The sequence below is a fragment of the Musa acuminata genome, chromosome BXJ1-6 (assembly GCF_036884655.1).
Source record: "Musa acuminata AAA Group cultivar baxijiao chromosome BXJ1-6, Cavendish_Baxijiao_AAA, whole genome shotgun sequence".
In the NCBI taxonomy this organism is placed as follows: Eukaryota; Viridiplantae; Streptophyta; class Magnoliopsida; order Zingiberales; family Musaceae; genus Musa; species Musa acuminata.
Genome location: NC_088332.1, coordinates 33,964,187 through 33,986,747, shown reverse-complemented (window position 1 = coordinate 33,986,747; position 22,561 = coordinate 33,964,187). Strand labels below are relative to the sequence as shown.

The 22,561-nt window shown below is 37.0% G+C and overlaps 1 protein-coding gene across 7 annotated transcripts in view; it reads right to left on the bottom strand.

The window, feature by feature from the left end:
- The window catches only part of LOC103988720 (uncharacterized), a 29,098-nt gene extending 6,997 nt beyond the window's left edge, over positions 1 to 22,101 (bottom strand). For 6 of the 7 annotated variants that reach the window (XR_001978834.2, XR_001978835.2, XR_001978837.2 and 3 more), the window contains exons 1-8: positions 21,619 to 22,101; positions 20,980 to 21,116; positions 20,718 to 20,891; positions 9,996 to 10,232; positions 9,813 to 9,913; positions 9,666 to 9,738; positions 9,318 to 9,386; positions 9,088 to 9,195 (exon numbers count right to left, since the gene is read on the bottom strand). Coding sequence is in view for 1 of the 7 variants with exons in the window: in XM_009407337.3 (XP_009405612.2) it covers positions 9,088 to 9,195; positions 9,318 to 9,386; positions 9,666 to 9,738; positions 9,813 to 9,913; positions 9,996 to 10,232; positions 20,718 to 20,891; positions 20,980 to 21,116; positions 21,619 to 21,973 (1,254 nt within the window). In the remaining 6 variants the exon portion in view is untranslated. The remainder of the gene's footprint in view (positions 1 to 9,087; positions 9,196 to 9,317; positions 9,387 to 9,665; positions 9,739 to 9,812; positions 9,914 to 9,995; positions 10,233 to 20,717; positions 20,892 to 20,979; positions 21,117 to 21,618) is intronic. The other variant, XR_001978838.2, reaches the window with a different exon arrangement.
- Between the last annotated feature and the right edge of the window lie 460 nt (positions 22,102 to 22,561).

Here is a 22,561-nt window from a genome sequence, read left to right as displayed (position 1 = left end):
GTTAGAAAGAATCAAGTCGGGCGACGAGACACCTTCACAATCGCATTCAGCAACTCGCTCGATCTAGAGACATGACAGCAACACGGACAGCAATGGCTCGACGGATGATGGCGGCGATGTCGGGCAGTCGTTGGTCTCGTCTACATAACTTGAGGGTGGTGCATGGACCGAGGAGCAATATTTTATACATGTCACCCAAGATTCAGATCATGGAACTTGACAAGGTACTGGTCAGTGATTTAAAAAGCACTATGTGCCACGGTCCAAAAACGCCCGAGGCGCTAGGCGCTCGCCCGAGCGAAGTGAGGCGCTAAAATATAAAAATATATAATATAATTAATAAATATAATTATTTAAAATTTTAAATAAAAATATACTATTAAATTAAGAAAATCTAAGATACAAAATCACAATGTCACATTAACAAAAAGTTTCAAAATTCAAAACAATAAAATTTTACATCAAAGTCATTTATTATAATTAATATTATCGTCATTTTCACACAAATCATCTTCATTGAATTTGTCCTCTTCCTCTTGGCCTTCGACTCCTTTATTAAAATATGTTTCATTCTCTATGTCTTCAACAATAGCAAGAGCCGAGCTTGATGCTTTTGCACTCATTTTTCTCTTTGTTATCTATCTTATATATATTTGTAATTCTTCAACGCTTGAAGCTCTTGCCACATCTCCCCATGTCAATCTATCATCTTTAAATACAAGCTCGTCTTCGCCATCTTGCAAGTTAGCACTCATTTCTCCCACCAACCACTCATTTGAATCATCAATATCTTGCAATAAGATTGAATCAATTCTATTTTGCAAATCATGACAAGCCTTCAAAGCTTGATTATACTTTATGTAAACAAGAATGTGTAATCGTTGATGTTCCAACCGATTTCTTCTCTTTGAGTGAATCTGTAATGTTATATAATTTAAAAATATATTAATACATCTATCTAAATAAATAAATTAATTAAAACAAAAATATTTAGTAATCCTTACAAGCTCAAAGACACTCCAGTTCCGCTCACAACCAGAAGCACTACATGTCAAATTAAGTACTTTGATAGCAAATTGCTGTAAGTTCGGGATGGAATTTCCAAATAGACCAGCTGTAAAATTTATGTTATTATTAGCAATAACATAGTAACATACTATAAATGAAATTAATTATATCAAATTATTAATACCTGGAGACGTAGTTGTCCTGGATCGAACGACTATTGGAATTCAAAAAGACCTTCGACATTTTTATATAAAGATAATTCACGAATAGTCTTATCTTGCACCTCAAGGCTTGAAACTAATCTTGCAACGCATTGATATAACCCATCCAAAACTTCTACATCAAACCCAACAGATTTAATCTTATAAAAGAATTCAGGGTTCAAATAATATCCTGCTGCATGTAAGGGACGATGAAGTTGACAATTCCATCTTTCGTCAATGATTGTAAAAATTTTCTCATATTTTTCTTCATTAAAAGACTTTTTAATCATCTCCTTTGTTCTATCCATAACCTCATAAATATATCACATTGTAGGCTTCTTTCATTATCTACCAACCGAAAGACTCAAACAAGAGGGCCCATTACCTTTAATATATAAACTACATGATTCCAAAAAGATGACATTAAGATGATATCAGTAGCCCTCTTGTCTTTTGCTTCTTTTGCCCATTTGTTTGTCACTCATTTCTCAAAGGTAAACATGTTTCTCAGATTATGTTTTTGATGATGTACGCTCTGTAATGTCAAGAATGAAGTAGCAAATCGGGTGATACCATATCTCACAAATTCTTTGTTCCCTGTGAATTCTCTCATCATATTCAAAGCCCCAATATGATTATGAAGAAATCCAACAATAAAAAATACCCTTTCTACGGTTTTCTTGATATCTAAGATCTTTCCAATATCCTCCAACATTAAATCAATACAATGTGCTGCACATGGAGTCCAATATAAGTGGTCTTTTTTATTCAAGCAATTTACCTGAGACAGATAACAAAAATGATAAGACTCAAGAGTTTAACACATTTAATTGAAGATAAAATAATTAAAAAATTCAAAAGATGAATATTAACAACTAATACATAGTTGCTTCTATTATCGGTTATGATTTGAATGACATTTTGTTCTCCAATTTCTTCCACGAACTTGTCAAGTAAATCATATATCTTGTCTCCAGATTTTATAAAAGATGAAGCATCTATTGACTTCACAAACATAGTTCCTAAATAACAATTAACCATAAAATTAATTATACACCTGCGCTTCCTGTCAGTCCAAACATCTGACATAATAGAGCAACCATGTATTGGCTATGATTCTTTATGACCCTTTAGTAAGTCATTTGTATAATTTAACTCTTTTTGCAACAATGGAACTCGTATCTCATAATAACTTAGAGGTTTTAATCCCGCACCATATCTTCCAATAGCTTCAATCATTTCCTTAAAACTGTCTAAACGAGTTGTACCAAGGGGAAGACCAACCTGATAGAAGAAGCGAGCAATGTGCTGAATTGTTTTTCCTCTTATTTCTTTATCACAAGAATCACTTATATTTGTTTGTCTAAATTTTGAGCCTCCTGCTTGCCCTTGTTGCTTTTATGGTCCTTGAAACATATATAGATCTATCGGTCCTTTTTTACCCTTCTTAGTACTCATAACTTATTTTCCTTTTTTGTCGTATACTTTTTTCCCACTTGGGTTAATACTCATAGAATAATCTTCTTCATCCCTGAGATGTTCAACATTGCCTTCTGGTAAATTCCCGTAAGATTCCTTCTTTTGCATCTTCTTTTCATTCATATAACTCAACAACTCTTCTTTTACCTTAGGTGGACACTTTTTGCAAACTACTGCATTCTTGAAATTTCCTACCAGATATTGTTTTGCACGAAAAATACCACCTCTAGTAGTCTTATCGTAGAATATGCAAGTCACTACATTAGAATCTTTCGGATCCTTTAGATAACTATACTTCAATGCAAGATCTTTTTTTGATGCCATTGGAGACTCTATTGAGTTGCTCTGTACACTTGTCATTTATCCTGAAACCTAACAATAATTTCAAATAAATAAAAATTAATAGTATTAAAATCAAAATAATAGTGTTATATAGTATACTGTTAACAGTATACTTTCGAAAGAGGAGAAGCGAAAGAGAAGAGAAGAGTGTAAGAGAAAATCGAGGGTGTTGAAAAAAGCGGGAGCGACAGTGGTAGTGGCAACGGCGAGCGACGATAGTGGTAGCGACAACAGCGAGTAACGGGAGCGGGAGCGACGACAGTGGCAGCGACAGCAACGAGCAGTGGCAGCGGGAGCGACGAGCGATGACAGTGGCAGCCGCAGCAGTAAAAGCGAGCAGCGGCAGCAAGAGCGACGAGCAGCAACAATGACAGCAACGGGAGCAGCGACAGCGGTAGCGTGAACGACGAGCAGGGTTAGGGTTAGGGAAGTCGCGCTGATATCGGTGCTTTAGTTGGTTCGATTGAACCAACTAAAGCACCAGAGACTGAACCAGACCTAAAACGCTGGTTTGATCGCCTGGTTTAACCCAGGCGCTCGCCCGAAGCGCCCAAGCAGTGCCTCTTTGAAGTGCGTCGCCTGGAAATGAAGCGAGGCGCTCAGGCCTCGCCTCGCCCGAGCTCCTTTTTAAATCACTAGTACTTGTCAAGTTTATGCACGGAAGGGGAAGACAGTGGATGAATTTGAGCAGATACGATAGAACCTACATGATGTAGATATAGAACGAAGCTCATCATATTCACAACCATCATATTATGGAGAATCATACGGCCAATAGCAATACAGTGATAATTGGTCATACTTCTTCGAGCAACAGTATGATACAAAGCAACAGATCAGTAGCAAAAGTAGAAGCTCTAACATTCACCAATATATGCCTCAGGAGTTGTCTTGGACAAATATGATTCATAACGATCAACCTACGATCATCACCACATTGATGCACCAATTGCATACGGTGTATCAATACACTATGTCATGGGATCAATTTCATGATTGGGTCCAATAAACATATCATATTGATATGCAGATGTATAGGATTGAGGACCCCGATCCACCTAGTGATTTAAAAAGGCGCTCGGGCGCTCGCCTAGGCACTCGAGCGAGGTGAGGCTAGGCCCGAGCGCCTCGCTTCATTTCCAGGCGACTTGCCTAGGTGCTCGGGCAAGCCCAAGCGCCGGGCGCTTCAGGCGAGCGCCTGGGCTAAACCAGGTGACCGAACCAGCGATTTAGGTCTGGTTCGATCTCCGGTGCTTTAGTTGGTTCAATCGAACCAACTAAAGCACCGATATCAGCGCGACTTCCCCAACCCTAACCCTGCTCGTCGTTCACGCTGCTCGCTACCGCTGCCGCTGTCGCCGCTCCCGTTGCGCGCTGCTGCCGCTGCCACTGTTGCTGCTCGCCGCTCTCGCTGCTCGCTTTTACCGCTGCCGTTGCCACTGTCGCCGCTGTCGCTGCCTCTATCACCGCTTGCCGCTCTCGCTGCTCGCTGCTGCCACTGCCACTGTCGTCGCTCGCCGTTGCCGCTACCACTACCGCTCCCGCATTTCTCAGAACCCTCGGTCTTCCCTTACCCTCTTCTCTTCTCTTCTCTTTCGCTTCTCTTTCGAAATCGAAAGTATACTGTTATACTATATACTGTTAACAGTATACAGTAATACTGTTAACTGTATACAGTATAACACTATTATTTTGATTTTAATACTATTAATTTTTATTTATTTGAAATTATGGTTAGGTTTCAGGATAAATGGCAAGTGTACAGAGCAACTCAATAGAGTCTCCAATAGCATCAAAAAAAGATCTTGCATGGAAGTATAGTTATCTAAAGGATCCGAAAGATCCTAATGCAATGACTTGCATGTTCTACGATAAGACTACTAGAGGTGGGTATTTTTCGTGCAAAACAACATCTGATAGGAAATTTCAAGAATGCAGCAGCTTGCAAAAAGTGTCCACCTGAGGTAAAAGAAGAGTTGCTGAGTTATATGAATGAAAAGAAGATGCAAAAGAATTAATCTTATGGGAATTTACCAGAAGACAATGTTGAACATCTTAGGGATGAAGAAGATTATTCTATGAGTATGAGTATTAACCCAAGTAAGAAAAAAGTATACGACAAAAAAGGAAAAGAAGTTATTGAGTACTAAGAAGGGTAAAAAAAAACCGATGAATTTATATATGTTTCAAGGATCACAAAAGCAACAACGGTAAGCAGGAGGCTCAAAATTTACACAAACAAATATAAATGATTTTTGTGATAAAGAAATAAGAGGAAGAACAATTCAGCATATTGCTTGCTTCTTCTATCAGGCTGGTCTTCCCCTTAGTACAACTCGTTTAGACAGTTTTAAGAAAATGATTGAAGCTATTGGAAGATATAGTGTGGGATTAAAACCTCTAAGTTATTATGAGATGCAAGTTCCATTGTTGTAAAAAGAGTTGAATTATACAAATGACTTACTAATGGGTCATAATGAATCATGGGCAATACATGGTTGCTCTATTATGTTAGATGTTTGGACTGACAGGAGGCGCAGGAGTATAGTTAATTTTATGGTTAACTGTTCTTTAGGGACTATGTTTGTGAAAATCAATAGATACTTCATCTTTTGTAAAATTTGGAGATAAGATATATGATTTACTTGATAAGTTCGTGAAAGAAATTGGAGAACAAAATGTCATTCAAATCATAACCGACAATGGAAACAACTATGTATTAGTTGGTAATATTCATCTTTTAAATTTTTTAATTTTTTATCTTCAATTAAATACGTTAAACTCCTAAGTCTTATTATTTTTGTTATCCTCTATCTCAGGTAAATTGCTTGAATAAAAAAAACAACACTTATATTGGACTCCATATGCGGCACATTGTATTGATTTAATGTTGGAGGATATTGGAAAGATCTTAGATATCAATAAAACCTTAGAAAGGATAATTTTTATTGTTGAATTTCTTTATAATCATATTGGGGCTTTGAATATAATGAGAGAATTCACAGGGAACAAAGAATTAGTGAGATATGGTGTCACCCGATTTGCAACTTCATTCTTGACATTACAGAGCGTGCATCGTCAAAAACATAATCCGAGAAACATGTTTACCTCTGAGAAATGGGTGACAAGCAAATGGGCAAAAGAAGCAAAAGGCAAGAGGGCTATTGATATCATCTTAATGTCATCCTTTTGGAATCATGTAGTTTATATATTAAAGGTAATGGGCTCTCTTGTTCGAGTCCTTTGGTTAGTGGATAATGAAAATAAGCATGTAATGAAATATATTTATAAGGTTATATGGATAGAGCAAATGAGACGATTAAAAGATCTTTTAATGAAAATGAAAAAAAATATGAAAAAAATTTTACAATCATTGACGAAAGATGGAATTGTTAACTTCATCATCCGTTACATGCAACAGGATATTATTTAAACACTGAATTTTGTTAGGTTTGATGTAAAAGTTTTGGATGGGTTATATCAATGCGTTGCAAGATTAGTTTCAAGCCTTGAGGTGCAAGATAAGATTATTCGCTAATTATCTTTATATAAAAATGTCGATGGTCTTTTTGGAATTCCAATAGTCGTTTGATCCAGGACAACTACGGCTCCAGGTATTAATAATTTGATATAATTAATTTTATCTATAGTATGTTACTATGTTATTGCTAATAATAACATAAATTTTACAGTTGAATGGTGGAATCTATTTGGAAATTCCACCCCGAACTTATAGCAATTTGCTATCAAAGTACTTAGTTTGACATGTAGTGCTTCGGGTTGTGAGTGAAATTGGAGTATCTTTGAACATGTAAGGATTACTAAATATTTTTATTTTAATTAATTTATTTATTTAGATAGATGTATTAATATATTTTTAAATTATATGACATGACATATTCACTCAAAAAGAAGAAATATGTTGGAACATCAACGATTACACGATCTTGTTTACATAAAATATAATCAAGCTTTGAAGGCTCGTCATGATTTACAAAATAGAATCGATTCAATCTCATTGCAAGATATTGATGATTCAAATGAGTGGTTGGTGGGAGAAATGGGTGCTAACTTGCAAGATACCGAAGACGAGCTTATATTTGAAGATGATAAATTGACATGGGGAGATGTGGCAAGAGCTTCAGGTGCTGGAGAATTACAAATATATACAAGATAGATGACAAAGAGAAAAATGAGTGCAAAAGCATTAAGCTCGGCTCCTGCTATTGTTGAAGACATAGAGAATGAAACAATATTTTGATGAAGGAGTCGAAAGACAAGAGGAAGAGGACGAATTCAATGAAGATGATTTGTATGAAAATGACGATAATATTAATTAAGATGAATAACTTTGATGTAAAATTTTATTATTTTGAATTTTGAAACTTTTTGTTAATATGATATTATGATTTTGTATCTTAGATTTTCTTAATTTAATAGCATATTTTTATTTAAATTTTTAAATAATTATATTTATTAATTATATTATATATTTTTATATTTTAGCGCCTCACTTCGCTCGGGCCAACGCCTAGCGCCTCGGGTATTTTTGAACCGTGTCGCCTTAATTTAATAGCATATTTTTATTTAAAATTTTAAATAATTATATTTATTAATTATATTATATATTTTTATATTTTAGCGCCTCACTTTGCTCGGGCGAGCGCCTAGCGCCTCGGGCATTTTTGAACCGTGGTGCCTTTTGGCGCCTAACGCTTTTTAAATCATTAGATCCACCACCCATGAAGGCCCGTTGTTTATTTTGGTGGTAGAATCAGCAATCAGGTATATCTACATATGTGATTATTTAATTCATTTGAATTGTAGCGTTTATATTATAATAAAATAGTCTAATAATTCAAATGATTTTTCTGTAGATATTTCAATATTTACAGAAGGACAATCCATAATGGACTGAAATACGAACCTTGTACAAAGCTATTCCTCAAAGTCCGAAAAAGATATATGATACTATTCTTACCTAATTTATATTGATTTTGCTAAACTTATACTATTACTATATTTATTTCTTAACTTAAAAACCCTATTCTAATTTTTTTTATTTTTAGGTATTTTTGAATGATTTTATACCTAAATTAGGTGTACCGCTCGGTATACGATAGGTACCGTACCGTACCGAGCGAAGCTTGAAACTTGATATAAAATTTCAATCCTTGAATGAAATAACCATTTAAGCACCAAACAACTTTCCTAGTCAAGAACTTTAGTGCAACCAAAGCAAGCAGAGCTTGTATAGGGTAGGATTACAAACTCGCTCTTGCATCAGTGATTCTTCTTGTTGACTAACAGTGACAAAACTGAAGGGCAAAGAAGGATGGATAAGGCTTTTGAGTGTAGCCCCTAAGAAATTACTCACATGCATGAATCATACAATGATAAGATTAGAGATTCACCTTGTTTCCTACTAAACAAAAAGGACATTACAGTTGCCATCTACTAAAGCAACTTATTCCAAGTCACCATGAGGACTGAGTTGATCATGAGGTCTCATACAACAAATCCCCTGGTTTTTAAAATGTTTGATGCTGCAACATTTTTACCAGGGACAAGAGTACAGCCAAAATATGTTAAAATCTAGTAAATAAGGCCATTTTACCTAGAACTCAATGTTTAGGCCCAAAAATTTTCAACAACCAAGCTTCATTAGCCCAACATGACACTGGAGTCCAGAAAGACAAAATGCTCTGGTATCGCCAGGCAATGATTTTAATTCAATTAGCTTGCTACAACTCTGAGATTGCTGCATAAAGCAGGATCTCAATTAACTGATGTAGCATAGATTTTGGTAAAATACCCACAACTATATGTTTATTGACAGTTAACTGAAATCAGTATTTCTTTATTGCACATCACTTAAATGCATTTGGGGGTTCCACAATAAAGTTCTACAAATTGATTTAAAAAACTCACAAATACTCATACTATCTACTTCAGAAACTTTGCTTCATGAACAATATTTTTATTATTGTGAAGATTAAGATCAACCATGATTTTTCAATAAAAAATGCCTAGCCTCTGCATGACCAACACTTGCCTCTCCAGTAAAAAATACAGGACGACATTCTGTTGCAGCTTTGATTGGATCAAATATGCTATCATATTCACCCCTTATTTTATGTGCAGACCATTGTGATGGAGCTCCCTACATCAAAAACAGGAACAAGCAACAAAAAAAAATAAATTATAAAAACATGCATGAAGTTAATATGTTATAACATCTGGTCAACTAAAGAAACTCTTTTAGTTAGAGATAACCCTAGTCACCTGGCAGTAAATTGATTCATGCAAAAGAGCATAGAGTGGGTTTGTATCAAAGTCTATCCAGCTCTCAAACTGTCAGAAGGATACAAAGTCAATCATTGCAAATTGAGCAGCCTACCAGTACATTCTGACATAGAAAAGTCATTAATAAGAGAAAAAACATGCAGAACTAAAAACAACACAAAATGATCCATGCACCACAGAAAGCACCAAAGAATAACTATAGCTTTTTCTCCATTGCAGAGCTCATACACAAGAAAAATTAGTATAAGAAAAAAATGAGCATGCATTCAAATATATTATGCATTATGATAAAACAAACTGGAAAAAAGTGCAAAGAATGATATTTACAGCCTTCAAGAAATAGTAACTTATCCGCTTCCCCGTTCCTGGAACTAGTTCAGGATCCCAGACCCTTTCAAACCTGTAGTAAAAATACATTAAGCCCATGATATGAATGATAAGGTGTCAGAAGTTAAAACTAGATTGTTCCTTTACATGTAATGTAGACGTTCAAAACCACCACCAGAACCTAACCCTGCAAGTCCAAGAGTTTGCAATCCCCTTGGGGTTAAAATACCTCCAGATGGAAGAGACACCTATTCAGATATAAACTAATATGCTCTAGTTAAAGAAATATTAGGAAATCAAAAAGAGTAGAATTTAAATAATATGACTAACCCCTCCACCTTCAGCTTTGGCCAGATAATTTACAAGATCACAAATAACTTTAACATCTTGAGGAAACCGCTTATAGTACTTCTCATTTTGATGCACAACTTGTTCAAAACAGGCTCTGTATACAACATCTGCAGTGCAACCCTTTGCAATTGGTGGAATCCCACCAGTTAGGAGAACAGACTTTAGGCCTTCTGGAGCAAAACTCATATAGGTAACTGCACAGAAGCCACCGTAGCTCTACACCAGTAAATAATAAGCAGAGTCAATTAATCAAATGCAAATAACTGCAAAATGTATAAAACGTATCAAGTATTCATATCACATAGAGATATTTAGAAATTGAAAAACCAACTAGATATAAACTATAAATGATAGGTGAAGAAATGTACTAGATTTAGATTGTCAAGATCTCAGATTATAAAGTTCTACAAGAAGTCATATTTTGAATAAAGAGGTTGATCAAAATAGTATATTGAGTGTTAGTGTAGCAGAACTCTGGCATGTGAAATGCTCAAAGCTCTACAGAAACCATTATTGTTGACAACTGAACTTCGTAAAATCATGTAAAGATAAAAAATTACACCAAAATTTATTAAAGTTCTGCTAGATGACATTACCTTTGCATTACAGAGAGTAATATTTTCCACAGGTAGTGTTTTCAAAAAGCACTCGAGCAAGGAGAGACAAGGCCCAAGCACCCCGTAAAACCTCGGGGCGAGGTGTTTCAATGAAACGCCGCTTGGGCATTCACCTAAGCCCAGAAATTGGGTGCCTCGGGCGAGTGCCTGAGACATATTGGGTCAGTTTCGAGCATGGGTTTGATTGGACGAGTAAGTTGGTTCAATCAACCCAACCAACGTAGTTACCTTAACCCTATGTCTGCCGCCATCAACAACCTCATCTGTCGCCGTTGAAAACCTTGTCCGCCACCATCGACAACCTCATCCGCTGTCGCTGCCTTCATCTGCCGATCATCCGCCATAGCAACTTCATTCATTTGCCGCTGCAGCTTAGTCCACCACTCTCACCTTCCTCCACAACCACTGGTTACTTCTGTTCTCAGTCCACTCTCCAGAATTGTTTAGCACTATATTGAAAACACTGTTTAGCATAGGTCTCCACGAGTAGATATCTATTTAGCATATTTCTGTTTAGCCACATATATCACATTGATATGACAACACTACTTAGAACATAACAATGATTAAAGAACACTGCTTAGTAATTATCATCCACCTCAAATTTCACCCCTTTTGAAAACATTGCTTAGAACATGAAAATATACTTTAAGTAGGAACATCAATTGATATCTTTTATTTTTTCCTACAAAACCAATGATTTAAAAAGCGCTAGGTGCCAAAAGGCACCAAGATCCCCAAATGCTCCAACGCTCGCTCAATTAAAACGAGACGCTCTGAAATATTAAAATATAAAAAAAATATGCTACAACTGATAAATATGATTATATAAATAAAAATACGACATTGAATTTAAAAGATCTAAAGTACCAAGTCACATTATCCATCTTTTAAATATAGTTTGTAATACCGTACTGTACCGCTTGGTATGGACAGTACAGGCGGTACATATCGGTCCGATATGTACGACAGTACATATCGATCCGATAGAGGATCAGTATAGGCAGTACATGGGTACACCTTAACAGACCATGTGTCAATACATTCGGTACAGCTTGATACGTACCGTACCATGCCGACAGCTGATCGATACACCAGTATGGTACGATATTCATAATCTTGCTTTTAATAACAAAAATGTCAGAAGACTCAAAACAATAATATTTTACATCAAATTTAATCATCATCATAATCAACATCGTCACTCTCAAACATATCATCATCTCTCTTCCTCTCATCCATCTTCATCAAAATATGTTACCTTCTCTCCGATAATGACAAGAGATAAACTTGAGGCTTTTGAACTCATTTTTGCCTTCGTCATCTATCTTATATATATATCTGTAATTCTCTAATACCTATGGCTCTTGTCACATCTCCCTATGTCAAGCTGTCATCTTCGAATACAAACTCATCTTAGACATCTTGTAAGTTCGAACCCATTTCCCCCACCAACCACTCATTTGAATAATCAATGTCTTGTAATGAGATTAAATCAATGTTATTTCGCAAATCATGATGAGCCTTCAATGCTTGATTATACTTCATATAAACCAGATCATGTAATCGTCGATGCTCTAACTGATTTCTTCTCTTTGTGTAACTCTATCATGTCATATAATAAAAATATATTATACATCTATCTAAAAAAGAATAGATTAATTGAAACAAAAATATTCTGTGATCTTTACATGCTCAGAAACACTCCAATTTTACTCACAACCCATTGCACTATAAGTCAAACTAAGAATTTTGATAGTCAATTACTACAAGTTCGAGGTACAATTTCCAAATAGACTCCACCATTCAATTGAAAATTTTACTTTATTGTTAACAATAATATACTATACAAGAAATTAATTAATATAAATTTATAAATACTTGGGGATGTAGTTATCCTAAATCAAATTGCTATTGGAATTCCAAAAAGACCATCAGTATTCTTATATAAAGATAATTTATGTATTATCTTCTCTTGCACCTCAAGGATTAAAATCAATCTTGCAACGCACTTATATAACCCATTTATAACTTCTGCATCAAAGTCAATAGAGGTGTTCTTATAAAAGAATCCTGGGTTCAGATAATATCCTACTACATGTAATGGACGATGAAGTTGACAATTTCATCTTTCATCAATTATTGCAAATATTTTCTTATACTTTTCTTCATTTCCATCAAAAAATTTTTGAATCGTCTCATTTGCTTAATCTATAGTCTCATAAATATATCCTATTGGATGCTTCTTTTTATTATTTGCCAACCGAAGGATTTGAACAAAAAGGCCAATTACCTTTAATGTATAACCGAAGGACTTTGAACAAAAGGATTCTAAAAAGACGACATTAAAATGGCATTATTGACCCTCTTACTTTTTGTTTCTTTTGGCCAATTGTTTATCGCACATTTATCCAAGGTAAATATGTTTCTTAGGTTATATTTTTGACAAGCTCTGTAATGTCAAGAAAGAAGAAGTAAATTGGGTGACACTACATCTCACTAATTCCTCGTTGCTTGTGAATTCCCTCATAATATTCAAAGCCCCAATATGATTATAAAGAAATTCAACGACAAATATTGCCTTTTCTAAAGTCTTTTTTATGTCAGGAATCTTTCTAATATCCTCCAACATTAAACAATTGCAAAATGTCGTACATGGAGTCCAATATAAGTGGTCTTTTTTCTTTAAGTAATTTACCAAAGACAAAGGATAATAAAATTGATAAGACTTAAGAGTCATATAGTTCTTCCATTCAAATTAAAGATATAAAATAATTAAAAGATTAAAAAATTCAAAAGATAAATCTTGTCAGTTAACATATAGTCGCTTCCATTCTCGGTTATAACTTGGATAACATTTTGTACACTAATTTCTTCCACAAACTTATCAAGCAACTCATTTATCTTTTCTCTAGATTTCATAATAGATGATACATCTATTAACTTCACAAACATGATTCCTAAAGAACATTTGATCATAAAATTAACTATACTCCTATGTCTCCTATCGGTTCAAGCATCTGACATGATAGAACAATCATACTTTACCCATGATTCTTTGTGGCCCTTTAATAAGTCATTTGTATAATCCAACTTTTTTTTTAATAATGGAACGCGTAATTTATAATAACTTTGAGATTTTAATCCTCCACCATATCTTCCAATAGCTTCAATCATCTCTTTAAAACTATCTCAATAACAAGTACTAAAGGGAAAGCCAACCTGATAAAAGTGAGCAATATGCTAAATTATTCTTCCCCTTATTTTCTTTCACAAGCATCACTTATATTTGTTTGTCTTAATTTTGCTCTTGCTTCCCTTATTATTTTTGTAATCCTAGATACATATATAAGTCTATCGATCGCTTTTTACCCTTCTTAACAACCATGGCTTCTTTTACTTTTCTATCATATATTATTTTCCCACTTCAATTGACACTTTCTGAATAGTCTTTATCTTCATCATCTCTAATATATTCAATATTATCCTCGAGTAAAATCTCATAGGATTTATTCCTTTGCATTTTTTTTAGTCATATAAGCCAGCAACTCTTCTCTTACGTCAGGTGGACACTTCTTGCATGTTGATGTATTCTTGAAATTATCTACTTGATGTTGCTTTGCACAAAAAATACCACATCTAGCAATCTTATCACAAAAGATGCAAGTAACTGCATTAGAATCTTTAGGATCCTTTAGATAATTGCATATCCAAGCAGGTTCCTTTCTTGAATTTTTTTATGAATCTTCTGAATTGCTTTGTACACTTGCCATTAATCCTGAAACCAAAGTATACAGTTTCGAATGATACCGCCCGGTACGAGCAGTATGTACCGGTTCGACAGTAAATCGGTACGTGGAACGCTCGCTACCAGGCACGATATATATATACACACACACACACACACACACCGAACGATATACCGAGCAGTATATCACCCGGTATACAGTTCCGTACCATACCGAGAGAATGTCGAAACTTCGGTACGGTACAATATTTCAATCCTTGCCTGAAAACCTAATAACAATTTTAAATAAATAAAGATTTATAGTGTTAAAATCTAAATAAGGACTATTATATGATAACAATAGTTAACAATCTACTGTTAATAGTAATTAGAGGGGGAGAAAAGAGTTACCAACAATGGAAAGTGGGGAATAAAAGGGCAACGATGATGGAGGAACTTTCGGACAATGATAATGGCAGTGGAGGAAGCAAAGAACGATAGTAACGGCAGAGGAAACTTCAAATGATAGGAGCAATGACGGTGGAAGCTACGGACGACAACAACAATGACAGCGAAAGCTGCGGATGGCGATGTCGTGAGTAGAGGAATTTTCATATATGTCCATCGGTGGCAGAGGAAGCTACGGTCCTCTTCCTCGACAGTGGAAGGAGCTGCACACAGAAGCAGCATCGATGGAGGGAACTACGCACGAAAGCTAGGCCATCGAACCCATTCGTCGACGATAAAGAAGCGTCGGTCTTGTGCATTGATGATGGAGCCAGCAAGCAAGGAAGCATCGACAATAGAGGCAACAATTATGGGTTTTGCAAATATAGTAATAATATGTAGCTTAGTTGGTTCAATTAAATCAACTAGCTATTGTTCAACCAAACCATACTTAATAGTCTGGTTCGGTTGCTTCATTTGAATTGGGCGCTCGCCCGAGGTGCCCAAGCAGCACTTTACTAAAGTGTGCCGCTTGGTCAAGAGGTCTTAGGTGTTCGAGCCTTGCCTTGCCTCACTCGAGCACTCGGGCACCAATTTAAACCCTCGTGCAAAACAACATCCTGATAGCCATTTCTATTATCCCTATAGATGAAAATTACTCTGATTTAATTATCATATTAGGGCAAACAACATTCTATAGTTGTAGAGGGAGAGGAAGATGATGATAAGTTTCAGTAGTTGATTATGATGATCATTGAATTTGATGTTAAATTTCACTATTTTGACATTTTTATTATTAACAGATGGACAATGTAATTTAGGACTTTATATGATTTCAATTTGACATGTCATTTTTTTATTTTTGTGATTATATTTATCAATCGTAATATATATTTTTTAATTTTTAATATTCAAGAGAGCCTCGCTTTGCTGAGGTGAACGCCTAGGTGAGTGCCTAACACCTCAGGCATTTTGGGGCCTTTGACGCCTCCTATGTTTAAAAAGGCTATTCATAGGAGTTCTTGAACAACCACTCAAATTTAATAAGTCTCAAGAGAATTCTTGTATAGTTAGAACTATTGATGTAGAACAAGCAAGGAGTGCATATTCCACATTTGACTTCCATGTTATCAAGAACAAGTATAGTAGTTTTGATTTGTTTCTCTATCCAAAGAAACTAGTGTAGAAACTTAAGATTATGAAGATTGTCATTGCAAATGAAAGAAACAAAGAAAGAAAACTCTACTGTTGAAAAAGGAAATCATATCCTAAATAAGAATAAAATGTGACAATCACAAATTTGGTAGAGTTGATCTGCAGATTCGATGCGTAGTATGAAGATGCCAAGCACATCCATTCATATAACGTTGCTATCCTAACCTTGGAATGCATTCAATTTTGTCTTTCTCCCCATGGTTTTGAAATTCAGCAAAATTAACTTTCATGATATCTTATCACCAAGATGTTGCAGTGAGTGATCACAAAGAAAGTTGTCTGTACTTACCACATGAATGTAGATTACTACTGATAAATAATCATGATTGCATGTATCAGTCTTCCTTTTAGATATTACATCGATATTGATTATGATGGTTTAAACGCAAGGATTTATATTCATGTAATGCACATCTGTCTATCTAATGCAAATAGACCCCTCATCTCCTGTAAGAGTAAGAACACATACATTGCAATGGTGATTACACCATCACACCTCAGATTCTGGCATTGATGCATTTAAAAGTGGTAGTAATCTTCCATAATGCAACAACATAGAATGCAAAAGGTTGTCAAAAGAAAATTGGTGGGAAGATTGAGACCAGATGCCACAATGCAAGATTTAAAATGCTGCAGAACACTAACCATATTCAGATAATTTGCATGGAGCAGAAGGAAAGCAAGAGAAGCTGTCTTAACCAGCACCAATGCTATATTTTATGCTTCCAGGATTCTAGGACTTCAAGAAAGTACATAAATTTCTTTCTTAAACTCACCAAGCTGTCTCCTTTTTTCCCAGTCCAATATAAACTTCCTAACCTTCCATTTATAAACAATGTGATAAGACCCCTAGGGTTTTATCATAGAAGAAAATGGAGAAAAGGGATGATCGCTTCAAGGGGATTAGCCTCCTTGATCACTTCGAGGGGATCGACCTCCTAGGGTTTATCAAAAGACTAGATAATATTTCATTGATTGATGAAAAGAAACAGATACATCCCTCTTTATAAAGTTCCACTCAAGTCCACCAGGACTTGGACTCTTAATAATAAATAAATATTAAATAAACCCCTATCCGACTCTTACTGAACTAAACAAATTCAATAAACATTATTCAAAAGCTTAGAAAATAAAATGATCCTAATATTTCCTCCTCCTTTAAATCAACCTTGTCCTCAAGGTTGAGTAGCATCAAACTTAGGGAGCTTCTTTTTTAGCACTTCAGTCACATGGTCTGCGACGCATCACAACCCGTTGATCAAGTAAGTACGATATGCACTTCTTGATAGTGTAAGCAATAGGCCGGCCTTTTTTAGTGTAGTAGTCATTGCAGTCTTCTGGAGAACCCTCTCCATCCGATGACTAGTGGCAGTTGTGACCTTACTTCCACGTCTTCCTTTTAAGATCACCTGCTTTCCATTAATAAAAAACTTCATGATTAGTTTAAAAAAATTCCAAAAAACATCACCCAGGGTTGATAGTCATTTAATTCCAAGCACCACTTCGAAGTCTTCCAAGGGTAGCAAAAAGAAGTCCACAAGCAACTCTTGGCCATGTATAATCAATTTTATCTTCAAATATTTGCTATCACAAGTTAAAATCCGTCCATCAGCGACCTTTACTTCGAATTTGTTACGGCCTTCAATGTGGTAGGCCAATCTGTCAGCAACCTTACTATCCATAAAATTGTTTGTGTTACCAATATCAATCAAAACTGTAACATGCTGATGTTTCAAAATTCCTCCAACTTTCATAGTTTGTGGGTTAAAGTAGCCGGCTAATGCATGAATTATATGTATGATAGGTCCAACATCTTCATCAGAATCTATACCTTCATGATCGGAGTCCACATTGTTAGCTTCTCGTTCCTCCCCAATTAGTTCAATCATCAGAAGTTGCCATTATTTATATCGATGCTCCCTACTCCACTTTTCATCACAATGCCAACATAAACCCTTCGCTGATCTTTCCTTGAGTTCTTCTCGGGTTAGTCTTCGGGTGTTAGGGTTCCGGCTAGGAATAGATGGGCGGGTGGCTTGCTGATCATTTGTTTGTTGTCACTTCTGTTTCGACGATTTTCCCTGCTAATTTTTTTCTCATGTAAACGTGCAAATGATATTGCGGTTGTTATAGTACAGGGTTGGCGAGCTTTGTCTTCACACCGGATATTTGGATTAAGTCCTTTGATAAATGTACCTACCAGTTGTCGTTTGAATCAATCTATGGCTTGATTTGACAATTGTTCAAATCTACTATGATATTCTAATACTGTGGAAGTCTGACGAATTTTAACGAGCTACCCATCAACATTCTCGTATTCAAATGGTCCAAAGCGAACAAGAAGTCCTCTCTTGAATTGCTCCCATGAGGGAACCCTGTGGTAGGTTTCGTATCAATCATACTATTGGATTGCATCTCTATCTAGTTGGATTGAAGCTATTTCTACCTTGGATTCTTTTGGAATTCTGTGAAAACGGAAAAATTTTCTGCCCTAAAGATCCAACTAGTCGAATCTTCATCTTCCCATCTTGGAAACTCCACCTTCATGCGTGGGTAGCTTGTGTTCTGTTCTTGGTTCATTTTTCCTGTGTCTCCAGATCGGTTCAATGTAAGACTTGAACTTTCATCTTGTTGAAACTTGTTAAAACCCTCCAATAGACATTTTTTAAAATCGTTAAGAGTTTCTTGTAGCCGGTTCTCAATTCTGGTTTCCAAGGCTTCTAATTGGGCTTTCACCAAGTTATCAGTAGCAATTACGTAAGACTATAGATTTGTAATCTCTAATTCATGTTTTTGGTGTCGAGTCAAGGGCATCAGTACTGCACTATTCGGTGCGGCTGCTGTGAAGTTTGGCCTGGGGCAACGTTGGGGTAAGAGCGCTGCAGTCGCTGCGAGGAGGCGACGTCGACATGAGGAGTGGTCTGTTGGCCGGGAACAGCGGCGACAGCCCTTTCTCGCTCAAGCAGGATGGGGCGTAGCTGCCCTCATGCTGCTCTCGGCTAGGAGGCGTGCTGCTGAGGGCTGGGAGGCTACGTGCAGCTGTTGAGGGTTGGGTGGCTACGGTTGGAGGGTGGCTATGATGGAATGAGGGGGAATGGTTGAGTGGTAGAAGATGTAGAGGATGGTGGATCTAGTGGTTGCGACTGCGATCCAAGGGGAGGCAACGAGAGTCATGGCTAGGAGGCGGGCGACGGTGGTCACTGGTTGGGAAGCACTGACGGTGGTGGTGGCAACCAGCGGCTGCGGCAGTAGAAGGACCGACGACCGCAATGACTACGGTAGTTGTGATTGCCCTGCTTCACCTCTTTTCTTCCTTTCCTACTGCGGTGGCAACCGGTGGCTGTTGTGGATGCCGGTGGAGAAGGGGAAGCGATGGTGGCGCAGTTGGGAACAATGCTCTGTTTCTGCCGCTATGAGAAGGGAAGGTTGTTGCCGGGGTTGAGAGGCAACAGTGGCGGTGTGACTGGAGCAGCAAAGGGTCGCCGAGGGCGAAGAGTAGTAAAGGGTCACCAGATGTGGGTGGTCCACTAGCCGGGAATAGCAATGGCGGCCTTTTCTCGCTCAAGTGGGATAGGGTGCACGGTTGGAGGGCTGCTGCGGCGCAATGAGGGGGGGTGCTGGCCGGGAAGCAGCGGCGGCGGTGGTCGCTAGCCGGAAGCAGGGGAAGCAAGAGCGAAGCCTCGCTCAAGAAGGATGTGGTTGCGGCAGCCCTTTCTGGCTTCTCTTACTCTTTTTTTTTTTTTTTTGATATGATGATAACTGCGATGAAGTGTTGTGAGAAATTGCAGCGAGAATGCCGAGGATCACTGCTCTGATACCAAATGATAAGACCCCTAGGGTTTTATTGTAGAAGAAGAGGGAGAAAAGGGATGATTGCTTCGAGAGGATCGGCCTCCTTGATCACTTTGAGGGGATCGACCTCCTTGGACTTGTCAAAAGACTAGATAATATTTCATTGATTGATGAAAAAAAACAGATACATCCTTATTTATAGAGTTCCACCCAGAATCCATCAGGACTTGGACTCTTAATAATAAATAATTATTAAATAAACTCCTATCCGGTTCTTACTGAACTAAACAAATTCAATAAACACTATTCAAAAGCTTAGAAAATAAAAGGATCATAACACAATGTTAATCATCCAAATGTCATGTCCAAATAGGACATATAAAATTATATAGAAGATATTTTAAAATCTCAACTGCTCAATTATTTTAATAAGCTAGCTGATGTTCCTAATCATATGATTCTTAAGCAAATATATGTAGGACTCCAAAAAACAATTACAATGTGATCCTAAACAAATAAAAACTGAGTCAAAATAGATCTAAGCCTAGACCCAAAATGATTCAATCAAATCTTAATTACAAATCCAAAGCTAACCTGCTAAATTTTAGCTTGACTCAAAACCCAACTCTATCACTATGAGTTAGTGGTGTTACTAACTGGCATGTGCCGTAGCATTTCTAGAAAAAAAATTTTCTTCAATCACTTCAATTAGGATTATGCAAATAATTAAGCAACCAGATTAAAATTTATGAAAGATAAATACTTCAGTACATGTTGCATCTTAAGAAGTGGTATAATAACATCAACCTGACTGATCATCCCATTCTCCTAAAAACTAATACAATGTCAATTATGTTCACAATAATAAATTAAAAAGTAAATGATTAATGGGAGAATATATACTTGCCCTAGCACCGTCCAGGTTCCAGAATCTGGTACAAGACAGCTACGTAGAAATTCAGCATCTTTTATGATACTATCTGCCCGAAAATGTTGCAAGTACTCAACCAATTTTGTTGCAGACATGATTTGTGAAAGAGATGAGACTGTCAAAGGGGTTGATAAACCAGTTCCTCGCTGAGACAACAAACATACAAGATGAGAACTATAAAGTGAAACAAAGAATCTACAGAAGAATGAAATTCTTTGGGACTCAAGATCATGCCTGATCAAGCAAAACAACTCTATACTCTTCACATGCTCTCTTCAACCATCCACTAGCCTCAGTAGGCCGAGGACTCTCAAATCCAGGTCCACCTTGTAGGTACAATAAGTATGGCAGTTGTTCTTCTTCTTTCCCAACTGCAACATAAATGCATATTTCAAACTGGAGATTAATAAACATAATTTTTCAGACTTCAGACTTAAATAGCATATTTCAGGAAAGAGACCGGTGTTTACTAAATGGCCTATGTGTGGAGACCTCACAACAGCACCTAAGATTGGCCTGCCTCTTACCCTAAAGCCAAATCAGAAACTAAACCCTCCAAAATCGAGGAACGATTAATCAGCCAGATTTACTTCGAACCATTAACTGCATCGAATAATTAGCTGTTCTACATTTCTTGGACTTTACATCTCCAAAGCAAACCATTCCTGCACTCGAGCCAATCCCCTATTTAATGTTTAGGACGGCTAGCTATCGCTCAGGCAGAGTAACATTTGTATATCCTCTAGAAATTAAAATAACAATAGAACACGAGATGTAGTAGATTGGCATACGACCATTTATTAAAACCTAACTAGACAGAGAATTAAAGATCAAGACGAGCGGCTCGTAGATAATCTGGCACGGAAACATTACCAGCGACGACCTCGCGAGCGAAGACGGTGATGCTAGAGCCGGCAGCGGCGGAGTAATCGAGGGGGACGGTGAAGCGGTGGTCACGGAGGCTAAGATCTGGGACGGAGTACCAATCCCCGGCATCGTGCCGCTCAGGGGCAGCGACGGAGGCCACGGCCATCGAAGAGATCCGACGTAGCGGGAGGCGGCAGGGGGAGGGAAGGCCGAGGCCGGGGACGAGGGACAGAGCGCGCGCCGGCGGAGGTGCGAAGGACGGGATCGCTTTCCGTGGCGACGCGGAGAGGAGGGGGAGGGTCGTTCGAGCCGACGCCGCCGCGCGCATCGAATCTAAAAGCCGGGTTGGCGATGAGATCATCGACTTCGTCACCGCCGCTCGCGGAGCCAACGCCTCGCCCCGCCCACCGGATTTTGGATTCACGTAGCCCAATCCGTTTGCGTGTATAGGCCTACTTTCGTCACTCTACCCGTGTCGGAGCACATGAGCGGTGCGGGACTCCTTATCCCACATTTATTACTCTTATCTCATGCCAAACATCTTAAATAAAATAAAATAATCTTATATATATATATATATATATATATATCACACTTGCAGAATTAGTGATCTTTATATTTATACAACTTGACAAAGGATATCGCAGAGTCAAATTTGATTCGAGATTGATACGAGAAGCGAATAGAAGTCAATGTAATTATCTACAAAACTTAAATTGGAAGCACAACTGACAAAGGTCTTTTTGATACTCAAGTTTATGTGCCAAAAAAACCTATCTAGAAGGCTTTTATAGGTAAAATACGTAACCACATGTATTTTTTTCGATAGTTTCATCCGATCAATGATTTAGATGTGGAGTCAAATAATCAAAGTTTTTTTAAGTATAAAAAATATTAATGTATTAAATGATAATTAATCATATATTATATCACCGCTAGACTAATGTTT